General features: G+C 42.7%; 2 protein-coding genes across 2 annotated transcripts; both read right to left on the minus strand.

The window, feature by feature from the left end:
- Window positions 1-592: 592 nt before the first annotated feature.
- LOC139424371 (activating transcription factor 4a) lies at window positions 593-5802 on the minus strand. The gene is made up of 3 exons (XM_071176124.1): window positions 5546-5802; window positions 3142-3669; window positions 593-2479 (listed from the first exon to the last, which is right to left on the minus strand). Exons 2-3 carry the CDS (start codon window positions 3521-3523, stop codon window positions 1482-1484), a joined length of 1380 nt encoding a protein of 459 aa, XP_071032225.1. The 5' UTR covers window positions 3524-3669; window positions 5546-5802; the 3' UTR covers window positions 593-1481.
- A 6368-nt stretch (window positions 5803-12170) lies between these two features.
- LOC139424238 (uncharacterized) lies at window positions 12171-22615 on the minus strand. The gene is made up of 13 exons (XM_071175917.1): window positions 22489-22615; window positions 21678-21806; window positions 20965-21096; window positions 16677-16802; window positions 16349-16480; window positions 15847-15930; window positions 14837-14986; window positions 14402-14447; window positions 14272-14323; window positions 14047-14176; window positions 13578-13766; window positions 13123-13295; window positions 12171-13020 (listed from the first exon to the last, which is right to left on the minus strand). The coding sequence occupies exons 1-13, from the start codon at window positions 22495-22497 to the stop codon at window positions 12759-12761; spliced, it is 1614 nt and encodes a 537-aa protein (XP_071032018.1). The 5' UTR covers window positions 22498-22615; the 3' UTR covers window positions 12171-12758.
- Window positions 22616-23965: the final 1350 nt, after the last annotated feature.

Below are 23965 nucleotides of genomic sequence, written 5' to 3' on the forward strand. Positions count from 1 at the left end.
TATAGCATGGATGTTTGCACTACCAACTACCCAGCCATTTCCTGTTTGCGCAATCTTACATGTAAATCAGGTATACCTGGGGCCGTATGTATCGAGAGCCAATCTAGGATCAGTCCTCTTATTCATTGTGATTTAAAAGGAAAACTGAACTCAAATCAGCACTCCTACTCCAAGATGCTTAAAATAGACCCGATATTCACAAAGCTTAGGTTGGCGCTCGAGTGTGGCAGTCTGTATTCATAAAACTTCAAAGTAGGGAGTGCTGATCTAGGACCGGTTTATATTTCAGATCAAGATTATATGGACACGAGACCTGATCCTAGATCAGCACTCCTACTCATGTGCTTCATGAGTATTTTTCCCAGGACCAGTATCACCTGCCATTCCAGTCGCACAGGCTTAAAATACCAGAGTACTGTTGCTTAGTCATGATCAAATTGATTCAACGCTTATATGGTATCAGTCGTATGTGTACACGACTAGTGCTTTACTAAACTAGCATATCAATTTCATGTGCATTTGTCATGGCATTTAGATTTGCCACTAATAGTTAACATGTACTTCTTAATCCAAATAAAAGATAACAGATCAATTGAGATTCAATAAGGAGCTTTAATAGTAAACAATAGCAAAGCATTTATACAAGCCAAACAAACATGTAGCTTAAAGCTACACTAGAGTTGCCAACTAGGTCTAGGACAGTCTAGGAGATGGATGGTTTCCTACTACCCAGCGTTAAATAAAACCCTGATGAAGCCAGAGTAGAGTTCAGGTGAAGATATATACATACCAAACATAACATTGTGACAGAGGGAATTCAGTGTAACAATTAAAAATCTGTCACAGGGCGAGGCCCCTTTCTGGACTAAAGCTGCACAGAGGATGTCAAAGAGTAGTGGGGTAACGAGAAAAAAGGGGTAAGGTAAGGGGTGAGTGGGGTAAGAGTAACAGTAGGGTGACAGTTGGGGGGGGGGTTGTTGTAACTGGTCTTTGAAACTGGAGTATTTTTGGGGAAGGTTATGGGTTGGATCTTGGTAAGTGTGGCCATACTAATTTGTCTTTGTCGTAATTCTACATTTTCCTACCTACGCAGTAGCCATGGCCTAGTCAAGACAATACCATACAACACTTGTGTGTGTGTGTGTTTAATAATGTGTATGTTTACCAGTGTAACACTGTAATAGGGTTCATACAGAACAGACCAGCATGACTGATGCTCCGCCTGACTAAAATCAGTCCGCATCTTCTCCCCCTGATAATAATCTCATCAACTTTTCTATCATCTTTCTAGCCATTACCAGACTGCCTTCTCCATTCTCTAATCTTCTCCCAAAGTATGCAAATGCGCACTTCCCATCATAGACAGCAAGTATGCAAACGTACACTTTGGTAGAAGGGTGGCCAACCAGGACGTAGCCCCTCCTCCACAAGGTACTGGATCTCATTCTATGCATTCCCCTTCTATCCATAATTTCCATTGACTACGCCACACTAACAGTGGTCTTCTTCCTGTTCTTCGCTGAGCGGACCTCCTCCATCAGATCTCTGAGGTACTGGATCTCTCTGCTGATGCCGTCAGCCTTCTCTGCCAGCTCACGGTTCCTCTGCTCCAGCTCGGAACACTCCGCACTCAGCACTTCCTGTTCGCCCTTCTTCTTCTGTCGGTAACGTGTCGCTGCCGTCTTGTTCTGCGCCATCTTCTTGAGCTTCTTCTCCACGACCTTGGGCGCCCCGGATACTGATTTGACCTTGCCGCTGAGGGTTGTGGGGGATGTAGTCTCAGGTTCAGGTTTGGAGTAAGGTTTGGTCCTGGAGGACCCGGCTATGGAGGGAGAAGGAGAGGGAGATGGGTGGTGAGGAGGGGAGCCGGATACAGAGTCGATGCCGGAGTCGCTGTCATCAGACTGGTCATCACAGCTACTGGAGGCTGAGAGGGTTGATGTGGGGAGGATGGTTGGCTCCTCTTTAGGGGAGAGGACCACCACGAAGTGACCTGAGGGCAGGAGGGAGAGGACAATAGGGGCGGTGGTCTGGAGGCTGTCGCTGGGCTCAGAGATGATGGTAGTTGGAGTGTGGGTGGTCTTGACTTCCAAGACATCAACGTCCACTTCGCTCCCCAGCTCGAGGGTATACCCCATGGAGAGGGGTGCTGGAGACTGTGGCTCAGACTTCACCACGACCTCTTGATCCTGAACCGTCACCACAGGACCTCTGACCTCATCCCCTACCTCTTCTTCAGGGAGCTCCAGGGAGGGGAGGTCGGCCAGAGGGATGCCCAGGGAGAGCACCTCGTGTGGGGCAGGGATTGGGGCGGTGAAGGGGTCCATCAGGTCTAGGTCCATTCGGGTCTCCAGGGAGGCCAGGAGATCCTCGGGGGAACTGGGCGGGGCATCGGAACAACAGGAGCCAATCAGAGAGTCCAGGTCAAAGTCACTCAGGTCTATCTTCTCAGCCATCCAGTCCATGCCCGAAAATGTATCTGGGGAAGAAGCGATAAGTAAATTCCATCTAAATATATACAACATATTATACTCAATGTGTATGACATAACAATTTTAATAATTATTGTACAGCGATAACGGAAAGAAGAAATAAATAAAAAAATATATAAAATAAAAAATGGTCCTCTGAAACAAGTCCTTTCCCAAACAAAAACCTGCTCTGAAAGACAATATTCCAGTCTAATCATGATTTGAAGGGAGGTGGAAGTTGCTGATACTGGATCCCTACTATAAAACCCTATTGTTTGCCAAAATGTTTCCTGTCTGTACAACAGGAGGTAAAGCACCACTGACACTAGTCTTGTTTTACTGTAATAACCAGGAAACCTGGTGCAAACCAGTTTGTTCAGGGTGGGTGGCTTGTCATCGCGTGTGGATGTGCAAACGGGTAATACCGGTAGTTACTAACGACCTCTATGGTTAATGATTACCATACACGTTGGTATGACAAACCGAGCCCAGGGGAGAGCGTAGGTGGGGGATTGCTTAAAATTATAGGTTTAAGCCTAATAGATGTGATAACACCACAGATGGAACCACGTATAGGGTTAGTCAGCAAACAAAGGAGGAGTTTGTATGTCTTTTGCAACACTTGAGCTGTGCGTTTTTGTTGTGGTTTTCTTTTCAGCTGTGTTCTCACCTCTGCAGCCGTTTGTTCCCATGTGGGCATGGAGCAGCTCGCTAGAGTCCAGCCACGGAGTCAACGGCATCAGGTGGTCCTCTACCCCGGAGCCGGCCTTGCTGCTCCCCAGGAACGAGGGACGAGGGGATGGAGGCAGGGAGTCGGAGGACGAGAGATGGGAGGGGGAAGGAGACAAACTAAACAAAGAGGAGGGAGAGAGGGAAGAGGCAGAAGAGTTGGAGAGAGAGAGAGAAGAAGAGAAGGAGGAGAGAGAGGGGGGTAGATCATCCTCTTCATCTTGGTCCAGACGGGGCCCCATGGGGTCAGCCGTCAGAAACCAGTTGTCCAGTAACAGGGCCCCAACGTCCTCCAAGACCAGTTGGGAAGTCAACAGGGACATGACTGCTTCTTCTGGTGGCTGTCAACAGTAAAAGGGTACTATAACGGGATAACAGAGAGTCTTCGGACGTTGTCGTCGTTAGGGGGAACGGTGATATCGTGCTGTGGTAGACAACAGCAGAGCTGAGGGTGGTTGGTTTGAGAGAACTGGAAGCAGAAAGGAGAGAGATGGAGGGATAGGGGTTACAAATTGCAGTATGACAAGTAGTTCCACAGAGGAGAGAACATTACTTTATTGGACCATTTACTACATGAGCAACAGAAATGTATTTTGCATATCCCATTCTCTCCGGTAGACATACACATACTGTAGGAGAGAAGGTGGGATAGGGGTGAGATGTCATGTATGACAGGGCCTTAGTACCATCATAGCTAGGCTACATAAAAAGGAAAACAATCAAGACACATGTATTTATAAAGCCTCTTTCTTTTCTTAAATCAGCAGATGTCACAAAGCGCTTACACAGAAACCCAGCCTAAAACCCCAAACAATGCATATATAGAAGCACGGTGGCTAGGAAAAACTCCCAAGAAAGGAAGGAACCTAGGAAGAAACCTAGAGATGAACCAGGATCTGAGGGGTGGAGATTATAAGAGTACATGGCCTTTAAGGTCAGATCGTTCTTCAAGAATCTCTAATCTCTATTACGCTGGCCTGGGTTGAACCGGGGAATAGTCCTTCACATCACGCGAAAGTGGGGAGGGAGGAGCACCCTTGACAAATCAAACAATAATCTGCTCCGCTGTCATGTTGTCAACAAAGGCAGCATGGTGTGTCTTCCAGAAACATACATCGCTTCTCCATATAATAAATATTTAACTAGTTTTCACTTTGAAGGCAGATGCACCATTTATCAAAAGCAATCACTTTGCATGTGAAAACACAGAATCCTACACATCACTCCACATGCTTATTTATGTCACTTTTGTTTTGAGCTGGCTTCACAGCTGGACTGAGCAGGGCATCTGGCTCAACGAATGCACCGGTTCAAACTCCTCCCACCCACCGAGGTAGGGACAAATAAACAAATGCCCCAGTGTTAGGAGGAAGTATTTTAAGAGGAAGTATGCGTCTGGGAAATACACATGAAAACAGTCTGCTAGAGATATCTTGTAAAACCTGTGGTATTTGAAGTTATGTCCTAGTGACCTAGTCAACAGTAACATTCGGTCGTTTCCTGGTAAATTTGAGGCCATTTGTTCAACTAAGTGCTAAAGGAACAAGTCGAGTCAATAACTTTGACTTAATATCTCCTAAAACGCATTCATGTATTTCACAAAATAGTACGAGATATTCTGGTCTAATACTTCAGTGGAAATTCCGCCAGTGCTGGTAAACTCCCCGCCCACCGCCACGGGATAACGTTGCCTAATTTGGTCATGATGTGACCGGTAACGCCGCCTCCTCGCTGACTCACTATGGAAACGGAGAGGGGAGGGTGAGGATACCGCCATTTTCACAACAACCATCTGGTCATGAAAGGAAAGTAGAAAGCGAGAGGACACAAGTACGCCATTTTGAAAGTGCCACGTTGCCATGTCTGGCATAGTAACTTCACCCATTTATGAGCCTGGGTTTAATAACATTGGTTAAAAATCATAAGATTGTTATTCAATATGAGAAGGGGGTAGTTGATTAGTTATGACGTAGATATCGGTTTAAAAATGGCCCACTTTAGATGGCACGGGATCCACGTGGTTTTATTGTCACTTTGTTGAAAGGCACTGAAACGCCGACACTGAATAACGTTAGCATATGCTGTCTAACGTTGGTTATTTCAGGCAGACAGTTGATACGAGTAACTATTTCCACAGTTGGGTAGGTGCCAAAGACAGCCCAAATCTAGCAGACAGTCTGGCATATCAAATATCTGAAGTAAAGTTAGCGAACAGTATAAGCTATTGTATTGTAGAGTTAGCTAGCTTGAACGCTAACAACAACTTGCCAGCCACACCTGCCCGACAGCTGACATGTGACTGACTTTACATTTTCTGAGAAGAAATACGTATAATTTTTACTTACGCCATTTTGCGTAAAAAAGCCAGTGCTTGACTGTTGCACTGCCGGGTTGTTGCCGCTGCTGGATAAGCCGCTGCACGTTAAACTGCCATTTTGCGAAGGAGAACTGAGCGCTCGGAATGCTACGAAATAACGTTGAATGTCACAGAGAAACAACGGTCGAACGAGGTCACATGATTATTTATAGTCCCGCATCACACCCAAGTGTATCCTTCCGTCAAACAGCGCTGTGGTGTATCACTCCGATCCCGTTACTGCCTCTGATTGGTTTAGATCGTTATTCCGCTCGTTGGAAATAAATAGGTCCAGGGCCATAGTGTAACCGACGAAATGTAGGTCAAATTAACATGTATACATTGAATTAAGATTGAAGAGGAAATTCATGTTTACATAGGTAACTTGTATTTCCAATCTAAAAAAGCCAGTGTATTACGTTTGATTACGTGAAACTTGTTGACCACAAAACGAAGGACTGCAATGTGTAGAGTACACTACTTCAAAGTTAGATAAAAGTCAATCTAAGATCGATCAAAATGTATTATAACTTGTCTAAAGTGATCAAATAATTGTTTTTCAGCCTTAATACACCCATTACTTATGGTAGAAAAGGACACGTTGAATTTCTAGAGGAGTCTCTTTTCCAAAGATGATTTGTCCTCAATGATTCGAGTGTCTTTATTAACTTAACTGAAGACTAATCAACGGTAACTAATCAACAGATTAAAACGAAAATTGTGGTAACTTAATTTCAAATTTATAAACAGATATGGTTTAGTTATATTCTGATGACAACTCATTATTACAATTGAATACATGTCCAATCTCTCCACCTGGTGGTTGAAAAGCCAAATAAAGAAGTAGGGGGTCATTGAGTTCTCCATTGTCTATGGTACATCAAACTAGTACCCTATTCCCCATGTAGTGCACTACTTTTGACCATAACCCTATATGGTGCCATTTGAGAAACAGACAATGTTACTGTTCCATTTGACCAGTGGTATTCAAAGTCAGGGTCTAGTGGGTAGTAAAAATAAAAATGTCAATTTATTTGACATTTTTAACAACAAATGTATAGTACAGATATACACTGAGTATACAAAACATTAAGAACACCTGTTATTTCCATGACAGACTGACTAGGTAAATCCAGGTGAGAGCCATGATCCCTTATTGATGTCACTTGTTAAATTCACTTCAGTGTAGATGAAGGGGAGGAGACAGAATAAAGATGGATTTTTAAGCCTTGAGACAATTGAGACATGGATTGTGTATGTATACCATTCAGAGGGGGAATGGGCAAGACAGGCACACTGGTTTGTGTCAAGAACTGCAACACTGCTGGGTTTTTCACGCTCAACAGTTTCCCGTGTGCATCAGGAAGGGTCCACCACCCAAAGGACATCCAGTCAACTTGACACAACTGTGAGAAACATTGGAGTCAACATGGGCCAGCATCCCTGTGGAACTCTTTCAACACCTTGTAGAGTCCATGCCCCAACGAATTGAGGCTGTTCTGGGGGTGAAAGGGGGGGTGCAACTCAATATTAGGAATGTGTTCCTAATGTTTGGTATACGTGACAATATAGAAATGGTTCTTTAGAAAGATAATTTGAAAAAAATATAGTTTATTGAGCAAAAATATTGTCTCTCAATTTTGTTGACAGAGATGTAAATATAATGAATTCAAGGTTGTTTATTACATATTGAGTCAATCGAGTCTACATCTGGAAAAGCAGCTGTCAAGAGTCCTGACAAATCATGATTAACAACCTCATCATGCCTTCTTATTCACAGACAATCTCAACTATTAATAGAATAAAACATTATAGGACAGATCAGAATAAAATATAACAAAAAAATGTTTATTTTCCTACATATTTTGTATGACTTTTTTCTTGCTAATATTTTTGACAAAGTGTAACGTTACTGGAATGTTGAGGAGAGCTTCCAAGTAAGAATTTCACTGTACAGTTTACACCCTATATTATTTTCACCTTACAAATAAACATTGAGTTGGCTCCTCATCCTCTTTCTCCGACTCCTCCACCTCAGAGGAAGAGATTATTTTCCGCTAGCTCGTCTTTGGCCTCAAACTTCATCCAGCCCTTCATTCAGCTGCTGAGCCACTTTGCGTTTATTTTTCCCCAAACTTGTACTTCAGCCCTTTCTTCAGCTTTGGACCATCCTCTTGCTTCGTGAAGTAGATATCCATGCCCAGAGCGAAGCCTTGGAGCACACCTCCGATTCCTTACTTCTGGCCTCTATGGCACTGGAGCTACCCACTCCTGTCACTTTGGCCACCCTGGTTAAGGTTTAGGTTTATTTGATCATCTTGGTACATATGCAGAAACATTCTTAACATGTTATGCGTTATATCATATAAAACACAATTAAATAAATAATCTGCCTAAATATATCATCAATAAAGTCATACACAACAGATAATGCAGTGCAAAGTCCTTCAGATACATAAATGCTAAAACTGAGAAAGTTGTCTCACCGTACGCGTTTCCTGCGTAACCAAAACCTCTTCATAAAGAGGGTGATTGGACTCCTCTCTGTCAACGACAGCAGGCGACCCAAACTGGACAAAACAAAACAATGTACAGCTCGGAAAAACTGTTATTACAGTATTGGTAATACATTAGTGTTATGATTAAATACTGTATTCTTCATATAGCTCATTCTAATATTTATACTGCTGTACATTGCATTGTAGTTACTGTTTATACACTCACCACATAGGTATTATATACTAATTCTTGACATAGCTCACTGTAATATATATACTGCTGTACTCTGTCATTCTTAGTATACAGTACAATGTGTAAATGCTCCCTGTGTACATACGTATAGATTGCATTTGGATTACTGTTATTTGGGTTGTTAATTGGATTTAAGCTTAGCGTTAAACATCTCTTTTCTCTGTCTGTCTCACCATACAAGATTCCTGCGTAACCAAAACATTTTCATAGAGTGGAAGATTGGACTCCTCTCCGTCAATGTAATGCAAGTCATTTTCAGAGAGTGCATTTTCTGAGGCAAATCCTAACTTCCACTCAAGTCAAATTTTTACTACATAGCACTGCGTTGATGTTAATGGGAGACAACGTGAACATTTGACTTCAGGGGAAGTTAGGATTCACTCCTATATGGAAATATATATGAGAGAAAATGGAAGAGAAGAGTATGTTGTGGCAAGATACCTTCTTGACCATTTCAGTCACAGTGATTTCAGGATTACTTCTCACAGACAACTTCTGCTGGGCCATAGGAGGCCACTTCTGAACTGTGTCTGGAGTTCTCTGGAGAACTCAAGTCAATGTATATTTCCCACCATAGGACTCTCAGAGAAGAGTTAGGTGGAGAGCCATGGTGGATGTCCTATGCTCTCCAGCGGGCCAAGAGGATAAAGTCAGGTAAGTCATGTCATAGTTAAAACTGCAGTTCAAATAGAACTGAATTCAACTTGATGTACAGTATGTTGACAATGGTTGAATCCAATCTTACTCTGCCTCCACCAACCCCTGGGCCAAGTGAGACTGAGGGAGAGGGGGGGGACCACAGCTCCATCTCCTCTGGGGATCACTCTCCTCAGGCTTGCCCATATAGATGTTCCTGGAGTGGCGCACCAGAGGTGGAGGTTGTGGGGGGATGAATCTGCCACACACTCAAAAAGTAGCTAAGGTGGAAAGGTTCAAAGCAAATACTCGTGTACATACTTCTTTAAATCAATACTGTCATGTTTATAACGGTGAATAGTAAGGAGCCGGACAGAGATGAAGCACCTGCTGAATAACTAGAATTCGCTGGCTGCTATTGAGGAAGGCAATCATATTTCCGACCCAGGTGTGCTTGATAACAGTTGATAATCTGCTTTATTTGTCTTTTGCAGTGGAGGAAGAACCCTGGATGTTGCCTGTCTATCCATTTGGATAAGAGTCAAGACACCTTTAGGCTGTGAAGTTGTGCAACTTGGAATGAATCATTAATAATGCCTTGCATCCTTTTCACTTTCACTCTGACAGTGGCACACACAAGTCTTAAATTCGGCCGTGTGTTTTGCGCCATCATATGACATGCCTGGATTTGAACCTTCATTTAAAGCTTTTTGATCAAACTGTCCTCCCTTTCTTTTTATGTCAGATTGTCCAGCACTCAGACAATTACATCAATTATTTTTATGTAAGGCTAAAAATGCAGCATTATAATCAGGCATCATGTCATGACAAAACACAGGGCCCTACTTATAAAAAAAAAACAATTATTATTTTTGCAATGCATTTGTTAATGTAGTCAATACAAGGTTTGACATAAATCCCTAAGTGAGTACAAATAATAAAGTATGTTGGGGCAAAAACGTATGTACTTATTGAACAAAAGAAACGTTAATGAAGTCTGCTCATCCATTTGAGGATATGCATTGAGGGCTAAATCATACCAGACTCAGAGACACAAAACTCCACAGGCAAATACAAAAAGGCCCTTACCTTTGCCATCACAGATGTACAACTACACTCCTGTCTGAACTTCCCTGGAGATTTGTCTTGTCACAAAGCACAGTTTCTCTCACACACTTCCTCTCTCCACTCACAATAGAAGATCATTATTATTTTGTGTGCTTGGATCTACATTTCGGAGGGTATCAAACTTCCTACTTCACTAACTTGAGCCACAACATGATCATGCCCAGGGCCGGTCCTGGACGTGCTGCCGCCCAAGACGAGACAATTCTTTTCTCAGGTAAAAGTCAGAAGGAACAGAAGAGTAGCTCAAATAATAGGCCTATGCTACAAATTAAACACAATTTTTAATACATCTCGTTAATAGGCTATATAACCAGTTCAATGTCAATAATATAGATAAAATCACTAATGCCCCGGAAGCTCTGCCATCCGAGGTGAGACAAAAAAAATGATATCTTAGACATCCTTATGGCACTTTAAAAAGTTACCTTTCCACACAGACAAAAGCTCACAGAAAACGGTAAACTTCAACTGCTGGCTACTCTTCCGTTGTATAACCCAACAACATAATTGCTTCCCGGTTTTAAACAAACATATTTTCAGAAAGAGAAAAGCTAAATGAATAGGGACAGAATAGTAAAGTTTATTTTTATTTTTAATCTCCTCGAATATTATAGGCTGCAGTTTAGCTTCAGATTGTCAGATAGGAATAAATATATCCCCATATGCATCAGTCACGTATTTCGCGGGCATTTTAGAGCTTGTTTCTTTCTATAAAGGCATCACAGAGTTAAGCATGGTTATAGAACGCTTGATATAATCTGGATACGTTTTATGCATTTCAAAATATAAAGCAAATAATATAATCATTGTTGCCCTTTAACAAAGGATATGTGATACCCTCACTTAATTCGAGCCCTGGTTTGAGTCAAACACACCAAGCCCTTCCCAGACACGGAGGTATTTAATCAGTGCATGCGACAGTATTGGAGTATTTGGCTGTACCGACATCTATGGATAGGATCATTGTGTCTGTCAAACAGAAGGCTGCATCGTTTTGCTTGGAATAGACAAACCTTGGTCGCTCCACTCTCTCCCCGTTCGCTATCCTCCTATTGTAGTGGGCCACCGAAAACGTTCGCTCACCCTCATCTCTTGGGAAATACCCCTCTTTATCCTGTTGTGGCCCAGCCTGCACTAACATATCCCGTAAAGATCCATTCATATATTTTGGCCAATCACAGGAATATTTATGTTTTTTTTTGTCTGGGAGTCGGATTTAGCAGTAGTACCACAACTGTCATCGGGGACGGGGAGCGAAGAATCTGAATCTGGGTCCAAGATAGGGTCTTGGCGGCATTGTTTGGAGGTGTGGCTTGGCCTGGTGCGAGCACCTGTTCTTGTCCAGGCAAGAGAGCTGTCATCATCGGTGGAAGTGCATGGCTTGGGACTCCACCGGTTTGCCCTCTTTGCTGCTAGAATCAGCGGTTCGCTGATTCTAGCAGCAAAGAAGGCTGGCTCGTCGTCCTCGTAGGCTTGTCATTTTCCACACCGGCTGATGGACATTGCTGCATGCTGATACAATGCACCAGCACATTTCTTTGGTTCAGAGATTGTGCCTCTTTTCTCATAGTTGTCGGTTTTAGACGTGGTAGCAAATTGTTTCAACTCTCTATAGATTACGTTTAGCTAAAATTATATCCACTGTTAGCTACATGGTAGGCTACTGCCTTAAATCACTAATCGTGTCACACAAATATATTTTAAAACAAACATTTAATTGGCAGATTCATTTTTATAATTTTTTCACAATTGGATAATCCCATAAACACATCACCACCCAGGATAGTGGGATTCGGGAGAAGTAGGAATGGGGTGTGGGCGGGAACAGCAGCAACGCTATGAGCTGGTGGCTGGGGTGCCGCGGGCGGTGTAGTAGTCGATCAGGGGCGCCAGAGGGCGGCAACCAATTGCCAAAATGCCTCCCCAAAAATCAAGTGCCGGGCATAATTTTGCCTAGAGGGAGGGCCGGCCCTGATCATTGCACCGGAAAGTACATTATCAGTTATAATATACAGACAGTCCTACAAGGTCCATTGAGAGATTCATTGAAATTTGAAAAAAAGGAACATGACTAAATCTATGTCTTCTAATTATTTATTTATTCACAACATTGGTTTATATGACAATAGATTTGACAATGGAAAATGTTGCAGTGATTCTGAAACCTGGTAGTGAACTGAAACCTGGTAGACAACATACCACAATGTTCTATAAATAACCATTTCTAAAAAGTTTTAGACAAAGGGTTCTGTTATGGTTACAACCCTTATGGTTATTTATAGAAACTTCATGGAGAATGATCTCAAAAGGTTATTTATTCTGGTTTAATAGCAATGTTATATTTTTAAAATTCCATCGGTTTTTACTATTGTGTCTATTAACAGAATCAAGTGCGCTAGCGATGGAACTGCTCAGGGTCCCTGAGGAGAGAATTGAGAACTACTGACTGTCAACCAGTCTCAATTCACAAGACACTGACCTTAAATCATGTAATCGCATAACATCAAGTCCAATGAGCCGCCACCAACATTTAAAATATCACTGGAACCATCACCCTTCCCAAAGAAGCCTTGAGGAAACCAGATTTTTGTGTGTGTGTAGGGCTGTTGATTAAGGCAGAGGGGTTGGGTTAAATGCGGAAGACATTTCAGTTGAGCAACAGACCAGGTATCCCCCTTTCCCTTTCTTCAGAGGATGAGATTATTTTCAACTAGCTCATATTTGACCTTGATCACTTCATCCAGCCCTTCATTCAGCTGCTGAGCCACTTCGCGTATCTTTCTCCCAAACTTGGACTCCAATCCCTTCTTCAGCTTCGGGCCACCTTTGCCATCCTCCTTCTGGGTAAAATAGATATCCATGCCCAGAGCAAAGCCTTGGAGCATCCCCGATGCCTTACTGCTGGCATCTATGGCACTGGAGCTACCCACTCCTGTCACTATGGCCACCCTGGTTTAGGTTAAGTTTTAAAAACATGCAAATATAAAAAAAATAAATAAAGATAATATATTTCCAGACAAGAGTAAATGCAGTATATTATTAAGATCATACCTGACCACTCTGACGGCCTCTGTGTCGACCTCCTGGAGAGTTGAGAGGTTGTGCTTCCTCAGGTGCTCCATGCCCACATTGATGAACCTCAAGCAGGCTTCAATGTCACCCATCAGGGCCAGGTAGTCTTGAAGGATCAACTCAATCTTCTTCCTGTCCTGTGCACTGCTCACCTAAGAGAGATGAAGAATTTACTTCCTGGAATGAAGAGGAGTTGGACAGTGATGTTATGCACAGTACTTCTCAACATTCGTTTAAGTATCTAAGTTCCGAAGGGAAAACTTAGTGAATTTATCTGAGTGAGTTTCATGGGAAACTAACTTGGCTCCCAGGCCAAGTTAAATTCCTGGTGTCTGTCCAATCAAGCATGAACCATATTAATATATTAAGTGTGCCATCATCCTGCAAATGCTCTATAAATATAGTTTGATTGTGTTTGGATTCTAACAGCTCACTTTGTTAGCAATAACTGCAGAGGCCCCTGTGACCCCTCCAGCTGCAGCTACACCGACACCGACCACTGTCAAGGCCAGTGATGCCCCTAGGGTGAAGGGGGCGAGGATCACCCCTGCTGCAGCCGCCACCCCTCCAACCGCCCCCGTGGCGCCCCCGGTGATGCCAGCAATCTTGGTTCCCTTGGAAACCTTGGATATAATTAAATTGTTGATTTGAATGGAATGAACTCTAATGGAATTGTAGAATTGTATTTAAATCTGCTTGGGGGTAATTGATGTTAGTTACAGGCTTACATTAAAAATCAAAGGCATTACAAGCGTATACAGTAGTATTCTATAGGGTTCCTACCTTGTTTATGTTGTCTGTACACTAGACTTAAGTGCTACCTTGTCTAAGTAGTCTGTACAGTAGGTCATCATGCTCCTACCCTGTCTACGTTGCCTGTACAGTAGTCTATAGTACTCCTACCTTGTCTAAGTTGTCTGCGATGCTGATGAGGTCAATGATGTGGTTCTTTAGGGTCTCCCCATGCTTAGTCAGGAGGAGGTTGTACAACTGCAATGCATTCTGGAACCGCTGGGCTTTCTCTTTGAACAGTCTAGAAATAGAAGGTCATCAGTATGGAGGGTGGTTAGTGACAGAATATTCAAATGTACACAATTTTGTTAGCTGGGTCTAAACTAAATAACTTACTTTGCTTCTCCCTTCTTGGCCAGTGTAGGGTCTTTAGACAGATCTTTCCATGCTAAAAAGGCAGAGGAAAATATTAAAGTTGAACCTATGCTGGAAATTACAAAGTACATTTTGAAGCTGTGATGCTCACGTTCACTTTTCACCTTCTCCCACCATTCCATCAGACGATCTGCATCCTGATGGAAGGATTAAATGAAAGGGTGAAATGAGAATGACAAATGGTTGTGGTCAAATTGTCATTAGTGATGATTCTTTGGGAGGTTCTGTATGTAACAAACCCACATGTATGTAAATAATATAATACACAATGTATTGATGCCTGACAGCTTAGTTGAGCTGTTCATGGTTATACATAGGCCCAACAGCCGCTAGTGGTTGTGGTTTCATTCCTGTCTTTTGACCACTTAGGGTTTTACGGTGTATGGTGAATTTTCCAGTCAATTCTGATCGTGGATCAGTTTAGCATATTTCCCCACCTAATTGTTACTGTTAGGACTGGGGAAGTGGAAGCTGATCCTAGATCTATACCCAGGGGAATCATCACGGAGCAGGTTCACGGTCATACCTTGATGTTATCTTTTTCCTCTTCACTAATGCTGCTTTTTGAGAGTGTTTTGAATCTGCCTTTCAGAGGGAGTGACTGCTTTAACGGCAATGGAGGAGGTGGCCTTACACAGTGAACATAGGTTGCACATATCCGCTGTTGAACTGCTACCTAAAACAATAGAAATACAATAAACTTTATTTCAGGACACTTTGTTTGACCTGTAATAAAGTATGACACGTCGGGCCGGTTTGCCAGATTAAGATCAAGCCTAGTCCTAGTAAAAACTCTTTCAAAAGAGAATCTACATAGAGAATGGTCCCGTGTGGCACAGTTGGTAGAGCATGGTGCATGCAACAATAGGGGTGTGGGTTTGATTCCAATGAAGAAAAAAAAAAGTTGCTCTGGACAAGAGCGTATGCTACATTTTTAAAAAGCATTATTTAAACAAATTTTAAAAAAATCATGGACTAGGCTTAATCTGGGTCTGGGATATCAGGCTGGTCTCAGAATAGATGTAACATAGTAAACGAAAATCAGTGGCACTCAAATGTGTATGATATGTGATGTTTGGTATGGTTACATAAGACAGAAGGTTACTAAAGGCAAAAACTAAAGGAGGATGGATGGGTTGGTGTATAAAGTGAATGTTGAGCAACCCAAAATGTGCATGTTCAAATCGCCTCATGGACAACTTTGCAACTACTTGCTACTTTGCAACTAGTTAGCTAACCTTTACCCCTAGCCTAGCAAACAGACATCTAGCTAACGTTAGCATTAGCCACCTAGCCAACGTCAGCCACCACAAATTGGTATCTAACATATGTATTGCAATTTGTAACATATTGTAATTCATAACATATGACGTGAATGACGGCCATCCACAAATCAATACATATACTAATTTGGGTGTCCCCGATATTTGTTTACTGTTACATCCAAGTCCAGGAAACCGGCCCTTGAAGTATAATGTGAAAAACGTAAAAACAGTATTTGTAGCTGGCTGACTGTGATCCCTTCAGTTGTCATACCGTACGAGTTTCATGCGTAGCAAAAACCTCTTCATAGATATAGTCATTGGATTCTTCTCTGTCAACGAAGGCAGGCGACCCAAACTGGAAGAACAATGAACAGCTCGGAAAAACCAAGCATTAGTGTTATGATTAAATACTGTATTCTCCGTATAGCTCATTCTAATATTTCTACTACTGTACATTGTAGTTACAACCTTTATACACACCACATATGTATTCTATACTAGATTCTGCTGTACTCTGTCATTCTTAGTATATTGTGGAAGTTCTCAGTATACATACATAGATTGCATTTGGATTACCGTTCCAGTGTTATTTGGGTTGTTAATTGGATTCGTTGAGACAATCCTTACTTGTTTGGCATTATACTCCATTGTTAGGAGCTAGTAACATAAGCATTTCGCCGCACACTTTACAACATCTTCTAAACTGTGTACGCGACCAATACACAATTATTTGATTTAAGCTTAGTGTTAAACATCTGTTCTCTCTGTCTCACCGTACGAGTTTCCTGCATAGCCAAAACCTTTTCGTAGAGAGGGGGAACGGAGTCCTCCCTGTAGATGACGGCAGGCGAACCAACAGGACAACGCACCACCAGCTGCTTGTTTTGGTCCTCTTTAGCTTCAAACTGAAAAAATAATATTCAAGTCATATTCAGAGACAGAATTCACGTCAAAGTGCACTAACTTCCGCTCAAGACGAATTTCCACTTAGTTGTTCGTTACATGTCAGTGGGAGACAGAGAAAATGCAACATAAGTGGAAGTTAGGATTCACTCTCACTGTATATGAAAGAGAAGTGTGTTGCTGCACCAGATGAGATACCTTCTTAATGAATTCAGACACGCTCCCCCCATCCGGAGGGTCACAACCGCCTTCTTGTGGAGGATTCCTTCCCACCGACCACTTATTCTGGGTCACAGGGGGCGGTTTCTGGGCGGTGCCTGGCTTCTAAGATGTCAGTTACAAAAAATAAAATAGAGTCACACCATAGTTATATACACACACACACGGTACAAAACATTAAGAACATCTTCCGAATACTGAGTTGTACCCCCCCCCCCCCCCCCCCCACCCCCCCACCCCTTTTGCCCTCAGAACAGCCTCAATTAATCTAGACTCCGCTGCCTCCCCAGTTGTGTCAAGTTGGCTGGATGTCATTGGGTGGTGGACCATTGATACACACGGGAAACTGTTGATCTTGAAAAACCCAGCAGCGTTGTAGTTCTTGACATAAACCAGTGCACCTGGCACCTGCTACCATACCCAGTTCAAAAGGCACTTGACTTTTGTCAAGCCCATTCACCCTCTGAGGACGCATACAGTCGTGGCCAAAAGTTTTGAGAATGACACAAATATTAATTTCCACAAAGTTTGCTGCTTCAGTGTCTTTAGATATTTTTGTCAGATGTTACTATGGAACACTGAAGTATAATTACAAGCATTTCATAAGTTTCAAAGGCTTTGATTGACAATTACATGAAGTTGATGCAAACAATTTTTGCAGGGTTGACCCTTCTTTTTCAAGACCTCTGCAATCCGCCCTGGCATGCTGTCAATTAACTTCTGGGCCACATCCGGACTGATGGCAGCCCATTCTGCCATAAGCAATGCTTGGAGTGTCAGAATTTGTGGGCTTTTGTTTGTCCACCCACCTCTTGAGGATTGACCACAAGTTTTCAATGGGATTTTCCTGGCCATGGAACCAAAATATCGACGTTTTGTTCCCCGAGCCACTTAATTATCACTTTTGCCTTATGACAAGGTGCTCCATCATGCTGGAAAAGGCATCGTTCGTCACCAAACTGTTCCTGGATGGTTGGGAGAAGTTGCTCTCGGGGGATGTGTTGGTACCATTCTTTATTCATGGCTGTGTTCTTAGGCAAAATTGTAAATGAGCCCACTCTTGGCTGAGAAGCAACCCCACACATGAATGTCTCAGGATGCTTTACTGTTGGCATGACACAGGACTGATGGTAGCGCTCACCTTTTCTTCTCCGAACAAGCTTTTTTCCGGATGCCCCAAACAATCGAAAAGGGGATTCATCAGAGAAAATGACTTTACCCCAGTCCTCAGCAGTCCAATCCCTGCACCTTTGGCAGAATATCAGTCTGTCCCTGATGTTTGTCCCAGAAAGAAGTGGCTTCTTTGCTGCCCTTCTTGATGCCAGGCCATCCTCCAAAAGTATTTGCCTCACTGTGCGTGCAGATGCACTCACACCTGCCTGCTGCCATTCCTGAGCAAGCTCTGTACTGGTGGTGCCCTGATCCTGCAGCTGAATCAACTTTAGGAGACGGTCCTGGCACTTGCTGGACATTCTTGGGCACCCTGAAGCCTTCATCACAACAATTGAACCGCTCTCCTTGAAGTTCTTGATGATCCGATAAATGTTTGATTTAGGTGCAATCTTACTGGTAGCAATATCCTTGCTTGTGAAGCCCTTTTTGTGCAAAGCAATGATGACGGCATGTATTTCCTTGCAGGTAGCCATGGTTGACAGAGGAACAATGATTCCAAGCATCACCCTCCTTTTGAAGTTTCCAGTCTGTTATTCGAACTCAATCAGCATGACGGAGTGATCCACAGCCTTGTCCTCGTCAACACTCACACCTGTGTTAACGAAAGAATCACTGACATCATGTCAGCTGGTCCGTTTGTGGCAGGGCTGAAATGCAGTGGAAATGTTTTTGGGGGATTCAGTTCATTTGCATGGCAAAGAGGGACTTTGCAATTCATCTGATCACTCTTCATAACATTCTGGAGTATATGCAAATTGCAATCATACAAACTGAGACTTTGTGAAAATTAGTATTTGTGTCATTCTCAAAACTTTTGGCCACGACTGTACACAATCCATGTCTCAAGACATTTAAAACAATCTTATTTAACCTGTCCCCCCCCGCTTCCCTTCACTGTTTGAAGTGGATTTAACAAGTGACGTCAATAAGGAATCATAGCTTTAACCTGGATAGTCCATGTAGTGGAAAGAGCAGATGTTCATAAGGTTTTGTACACAGTGCGTTCAGAAAGTATTCACACCCCTAGCCATTTAAGTCTTTCCATAGATTTAAGCCAATTGAAATAAAACCTGTCAACTACAGTAGGCCCCTCAGAAACATTCAAAGTTGTCTTGGTAAGCAACTCCAGTGTATATTTGGCCTTGTGTTTTAGGTTATTGTCCTGCTCAAAAAGGTGAATTTGTCTCTGTTGAAAAGCAGACTGAACAAGGTTTTCCTCTAAGATTTTGCCTGTTATTAGCTGAATTCCATTTATTTTAAGAAATCCCTAGTCTTTGCCGATGACATGCATACCCATAAATGATGCAGCCACCATGCTTGAAAATATGAAGAGTGGTACTCAGTGATGTGGTGTTGGATTTGCCCCAAACATAATGCTTTGTATTCAGAACCGATGTTCCCTCTGAGCTGCATGCCTGCGCTAGCACGCAGCTCCCCCGGGACTGCAGCACAGAAGAAATATCAGTGCACACAGAGAAGCATGAGATTGAACATCACTCAATTTTCTCGAGTTTTCCCCCTTAGTGTTACATATCCACATTTCCCCTTTACTGTGGGAGTTGTGATCGAATCAACACAATATTAGCCACTTTCAATTTAACATACCGAAATAAAAAACTATCTATGCAAGAGATTGTTGTAGGCAGAACGCATCAAAGTAGAATTCTATAGCATTGACAGGCACGACCCATACTCTACACAGACCCGTGCGCCATAACCAGATCAGAGCTGCAGTAGGCCTATATGCAAACAGACTGTGCCATTCACTTTGAACTGGACTGTGTTTACAGCATGAGCCGTCATGAGTAGATGCGCTTGAAAGTAAAGCGAGAGCTACATATAGTGACAATGCATTTTATTTTGTAAAGTGCTTCTTGTATCAAACACCAGAACATTTTCAGTCACCTTGTCTGAAGGACAAGTGGATAAACAGGTTAATGTCAACAAACCCTGAATTTTTTTTTCAAAAGTCTCATGGAATGTAGGCCTACATTGAACACCACACATTAGCTGCTACTGTAGGCTGAATGATAGAACAGCCATTTCCATGTTAAAATGTAATGTGATACATCGTCTTCATTGTAAGCCCCTCTAGTAGGCCTTCATTATAATGAAATAGTCACAGTAGCCTACTTGACCACTTTAGTTAAGTGGGTACAGCCTCAGTGTTCTGCACTCAGCAGACCAGACATACTCACTGATGCTACTCTCTGCCTATTGTCTACTTAGCTTATTCATGCCGGTCTCAAAATACAACACTGCCCATTTAAGCAAAAAAATTAAATAAACTTTTCAAAGATGTTCAGAAATGCACACGTTTTGTGCTCTTGTAGGAAGCAATCACTCCCCCATTGCTGACTACAAATTGCCTAGAACTGGGCTAATAACCAATTATACTTTGCTAGTTTTGAACACGTGTCGCTACTTCTACCTCAAAACAAGCCATTTACTCTTGCGTGGTTCGTTTTGCTTTGGTATGCTGCATTGAAAGTGGCTAGTGTTGATTCAATCACAATTCAAACAGTAGAGAGAAAGGTTTTTAGTGTTAACGGGGAAAACAGAAAGTTCAGTGTTGTCTTGCTTCGCTGCTTACAGAGAAAGTCGCCTGTATATAGTATGCTATATTTTTTTGTTCTACGTTATTTTTTAGTATTACATTGTTATTGATTTCTGCAATGTTGAGGTTAGACCTTCAAGAAAGGCATTTCACACGTCTACCAGCTCTCACGACAGAATTAAATGTTCATCCATGTTTCTCAAACATCTTCTGAAACTTCTGAATTGTTTAAGGTTAGGCATTAACTCTGAATGGTTATGGCTTAAAACTAAAATACAGAAAACAACTTTATTGTTGGATTCGAACATGAAGCCTTTGGCATCAGGGGCAGATGCTTACGCCATCCCCAACGCCCTAGCAAAACTGAAATCTTATTGAAGGTAACAGCGCTCACTGTTGCCCCTAGTGGCCAGGTTCCACTTCATTTCCCAACATCCTCAGACATAGATGGACATTGAATACTGACTTGTATCATGGATGACCTGACTGGTTGTCAATGGTTGATTCCAATTCATTGATTTATGGACAGTCTCTTACTCTGCCTCTATCAACCCTTGGACCGGATGTGTGTGAGGGAGAGGAGGGACCATAGCTCCATCTCCTCTGGGGCTTACTCTCCTCAGGCTTGCTCATATTGATTTTCCTGGGGTGGGGCACTGGAGGTGGAGGCTGTGGGTGAAGAATGTATGGGTGGGTGTTAAGATTCATACTGTATGAGAGCAAAGTAAAAGAGAAGAATGCATGTTGCTGCATCAGATGAGATGCCTTCAGACACTCCATCCTGAGGGTCACAACCACCTTGTGGAGGACTCTCAACTATCCCTTATTCTGGGCCACAGGGGGCAGCTTCTGGGCCACAGGGGGCAGCTTCTGGGCTGTTCCTGGGTTCTAAGAATTCACATTTACAATAACAGTTTCACACTATAGTTATATACTGTACATCATGGTATACCACTGCAGCTCAAATATAAATACATTTGAGTCCATTTATATTTCAAACCATAGGACTCTCAGAGAAGAGTTAGGTGGAGAACCATGGTGGATGTCCTACGCTCCCCAGGGGGCCAAGAGGATGAAGGTGAGTCATACCATAGTTAAAACTGCAGTTCAAATAGAAAGGAATGCAAGTCAATAGCCATGTCAAAGGTAGTGCACTATATAGGGAATAGGGTCCCAAATGGCTCCTATTCCCTACATAGTGCACTTCTTTTGACCAGGGCTCATGTTGTCAATGGTTGACAGTCTCTTACTCTGCCTTCACCAAGCCCTGGGACAGATGGGTCTGGGGGAGAGGGACCATAGCTCCATCTCCTCTGGGGATCACTCTCCTCAGGCTTGCCCAGACAGATGTTCCTGGGGTAGGGCACCAGAGGTGGAGGCTGTGGGTGGAGGAGGGGGGGGGGGGTTAAGAACGTATGGGTGGGTGTGAAATAGAAGCCGAGGCGGCTGATTGGACAGTGAGGAGGAGACAGGACGAATTGGCCAATAAACCGTGTAGAAAATAACAGGACGTTGACATAAATACTTTAATAAATCTAAAGATTCTCCGTATACTAGCCAGGCAACAACTCTTTAAGAAAACTCAGGTATGACTGTACTCTACCCAACCTGTTACCTGCCCAGCCTGCTCTCCCGCCAGCAAAGACCAACTGAGCACTCCCAGTAGGAATGTTCCATCATGATAGCCCCAAAACACATCTACCATAAATGCATAATTTATCTTAAGTAAAATGTTATCAATGCAATAGTTTTAAATCTGCCTAAATATGCTATTTTTTGCAGTGGAGAAGGAACCCTGGATGTAATTGCCTTGTCTATCCAGTTGGACGAGACATTTCAGCTGTTGACACTGCACCTTGCCATTCCACCCCTTTCACTTTCAGTCTGACTTTTTACATTTAGATTGTGTGAAAAACAAAATGCATTTACTGTGACACAAAAGATAACTACAAACATCTGTCAAACACGGTGCTGCACAATGTTAGTTTCGACTTAAAATTATAAGCTTATCAATTGCACTTCAGTCATAAAACTCCACAGGTAAATGAAAAAGTACCTTACCTTTGCCATCTCAGATATACCAGTATTACCCTGTCTGAACGTCTCTGGATATTGGTCTTGTCCTAAAGCACGGTTTACCTCATACACTTCCTCTCCTTTCTCCACTCACAATAGGAGAGACTTCTTTGTGTGCATCAATCTACTATTCGGAGGGCAGTGCCTAGAAAAGCAGGTTTTTCTGCATCAACTTGATAACACCATGCAACGGGGACTACAGAGTCAGTTATGCAGCGTTTCCCCCAACCCTGGTCCTGGAGTAGCCCCAATAGTACACATTTTTCTTGTAACCCTGGACACGCACACCTGTTTCAACTTGTCAACTAATCATCAGGCCCTCAATGAGTTGAGTGAGGTGTGTTTGTCCAGGGCTATAATAAACTGTATTGTTGGTGGTACTGGAGGACCAGGGTTGGGAAACACTGCCATATAACTGTAATCCCCGGTGCAGTTATACGGTACACTTTTACGAGGCCCATTGAGAGATTCAGTGAAATGAACATGACTAAATCTATTCTCTTTTAATGATTTGGTTCACAACGATAGATTGGACGATGAAACATGGTATCCATTCTGACGCACAACTGAACCAGACTGATTGTACCCAGTTGGTCTCACTAATGCAGGGTCTCCCAGACCAGGGGTGGGTGCGAGAGAAAATGTGCACTTGGTTCATAGAACCGGGGTTACATTAGTAAACTCTGGTTGCCGCTAGTTGAGGTTGTAATAAACAAACAGAGCGCTTTATGTTTTCTTCCTGTGTAGAGACAGTGTACTTTTACATTGAAAAATAAAATGCCACTTGGGGCCTATTTCCTATTTAGAGCTGACTGACTGTGATGCTTTCATTTTGTCTCACCGAACACATTTCCTGTGTAGCTGAACTGGACTCCTCTCTGTCAACAGAAGGTGGCCTGAGAGGAGTAAAAAAAGTTATTCAAGTCATTTCAGAGACCATGCACTCTGAGGAGAAATGTAACTTCCACTCAAGTAGAATGGTCACTTAGCCATGCATTTAGCCATGCATTTAGCCATGCATTGATGTCAATGGGAGACAAAGTGAAAATGCACTTTTAAGACCATGTACAGTGAGAATACAAAACATTATGAACACCTCTTTCCATACATAGACTGACCAGGAAAGCTACGACCCCTTATTGATGTCACATGTTAAAATCACTTCAAATTAATGTAGATGAACCAGAGGAGTCAAGTTAAATAAGGATTTTTAAGCCTTGAGACATGGATTGTGTATGTGTGACATTGAGGGTGGACGTGTAAGACAAAATATTTAAGTGTCTTTGAACAGGGTTTGGTAGTAGGTGCCAGGCGTACCGGTTTGTGTCAAATTTTAACGGTGCTGGGTTTTTCCACACTCAGTTTCCTGTGTGTATCAATAATGCTCCACCACCCGAAGGACATCCAGACAACTGTGGGAACCATTGGAGTCAAAATGGGACAGCATCCCTGTGGAACACTT

The sequence above is a fragment of the Oncorhynchus clarkii genome, chromosome 13 (assembly GCF_045791955.1).
Source record: "Oncorhynchus clarkii lewisi isolate Uvic-CL-2024 chromosome 13, UVic_Ocla_1.0, whole genome shotgun sequence".
Taxonomy (NCBI): Eukaryota; Metazoa; Chordata; class Actinopteri; order Salmoniformes; family Salmonidae; genus Oncorhynchus; species Oncorhynchus clarkii.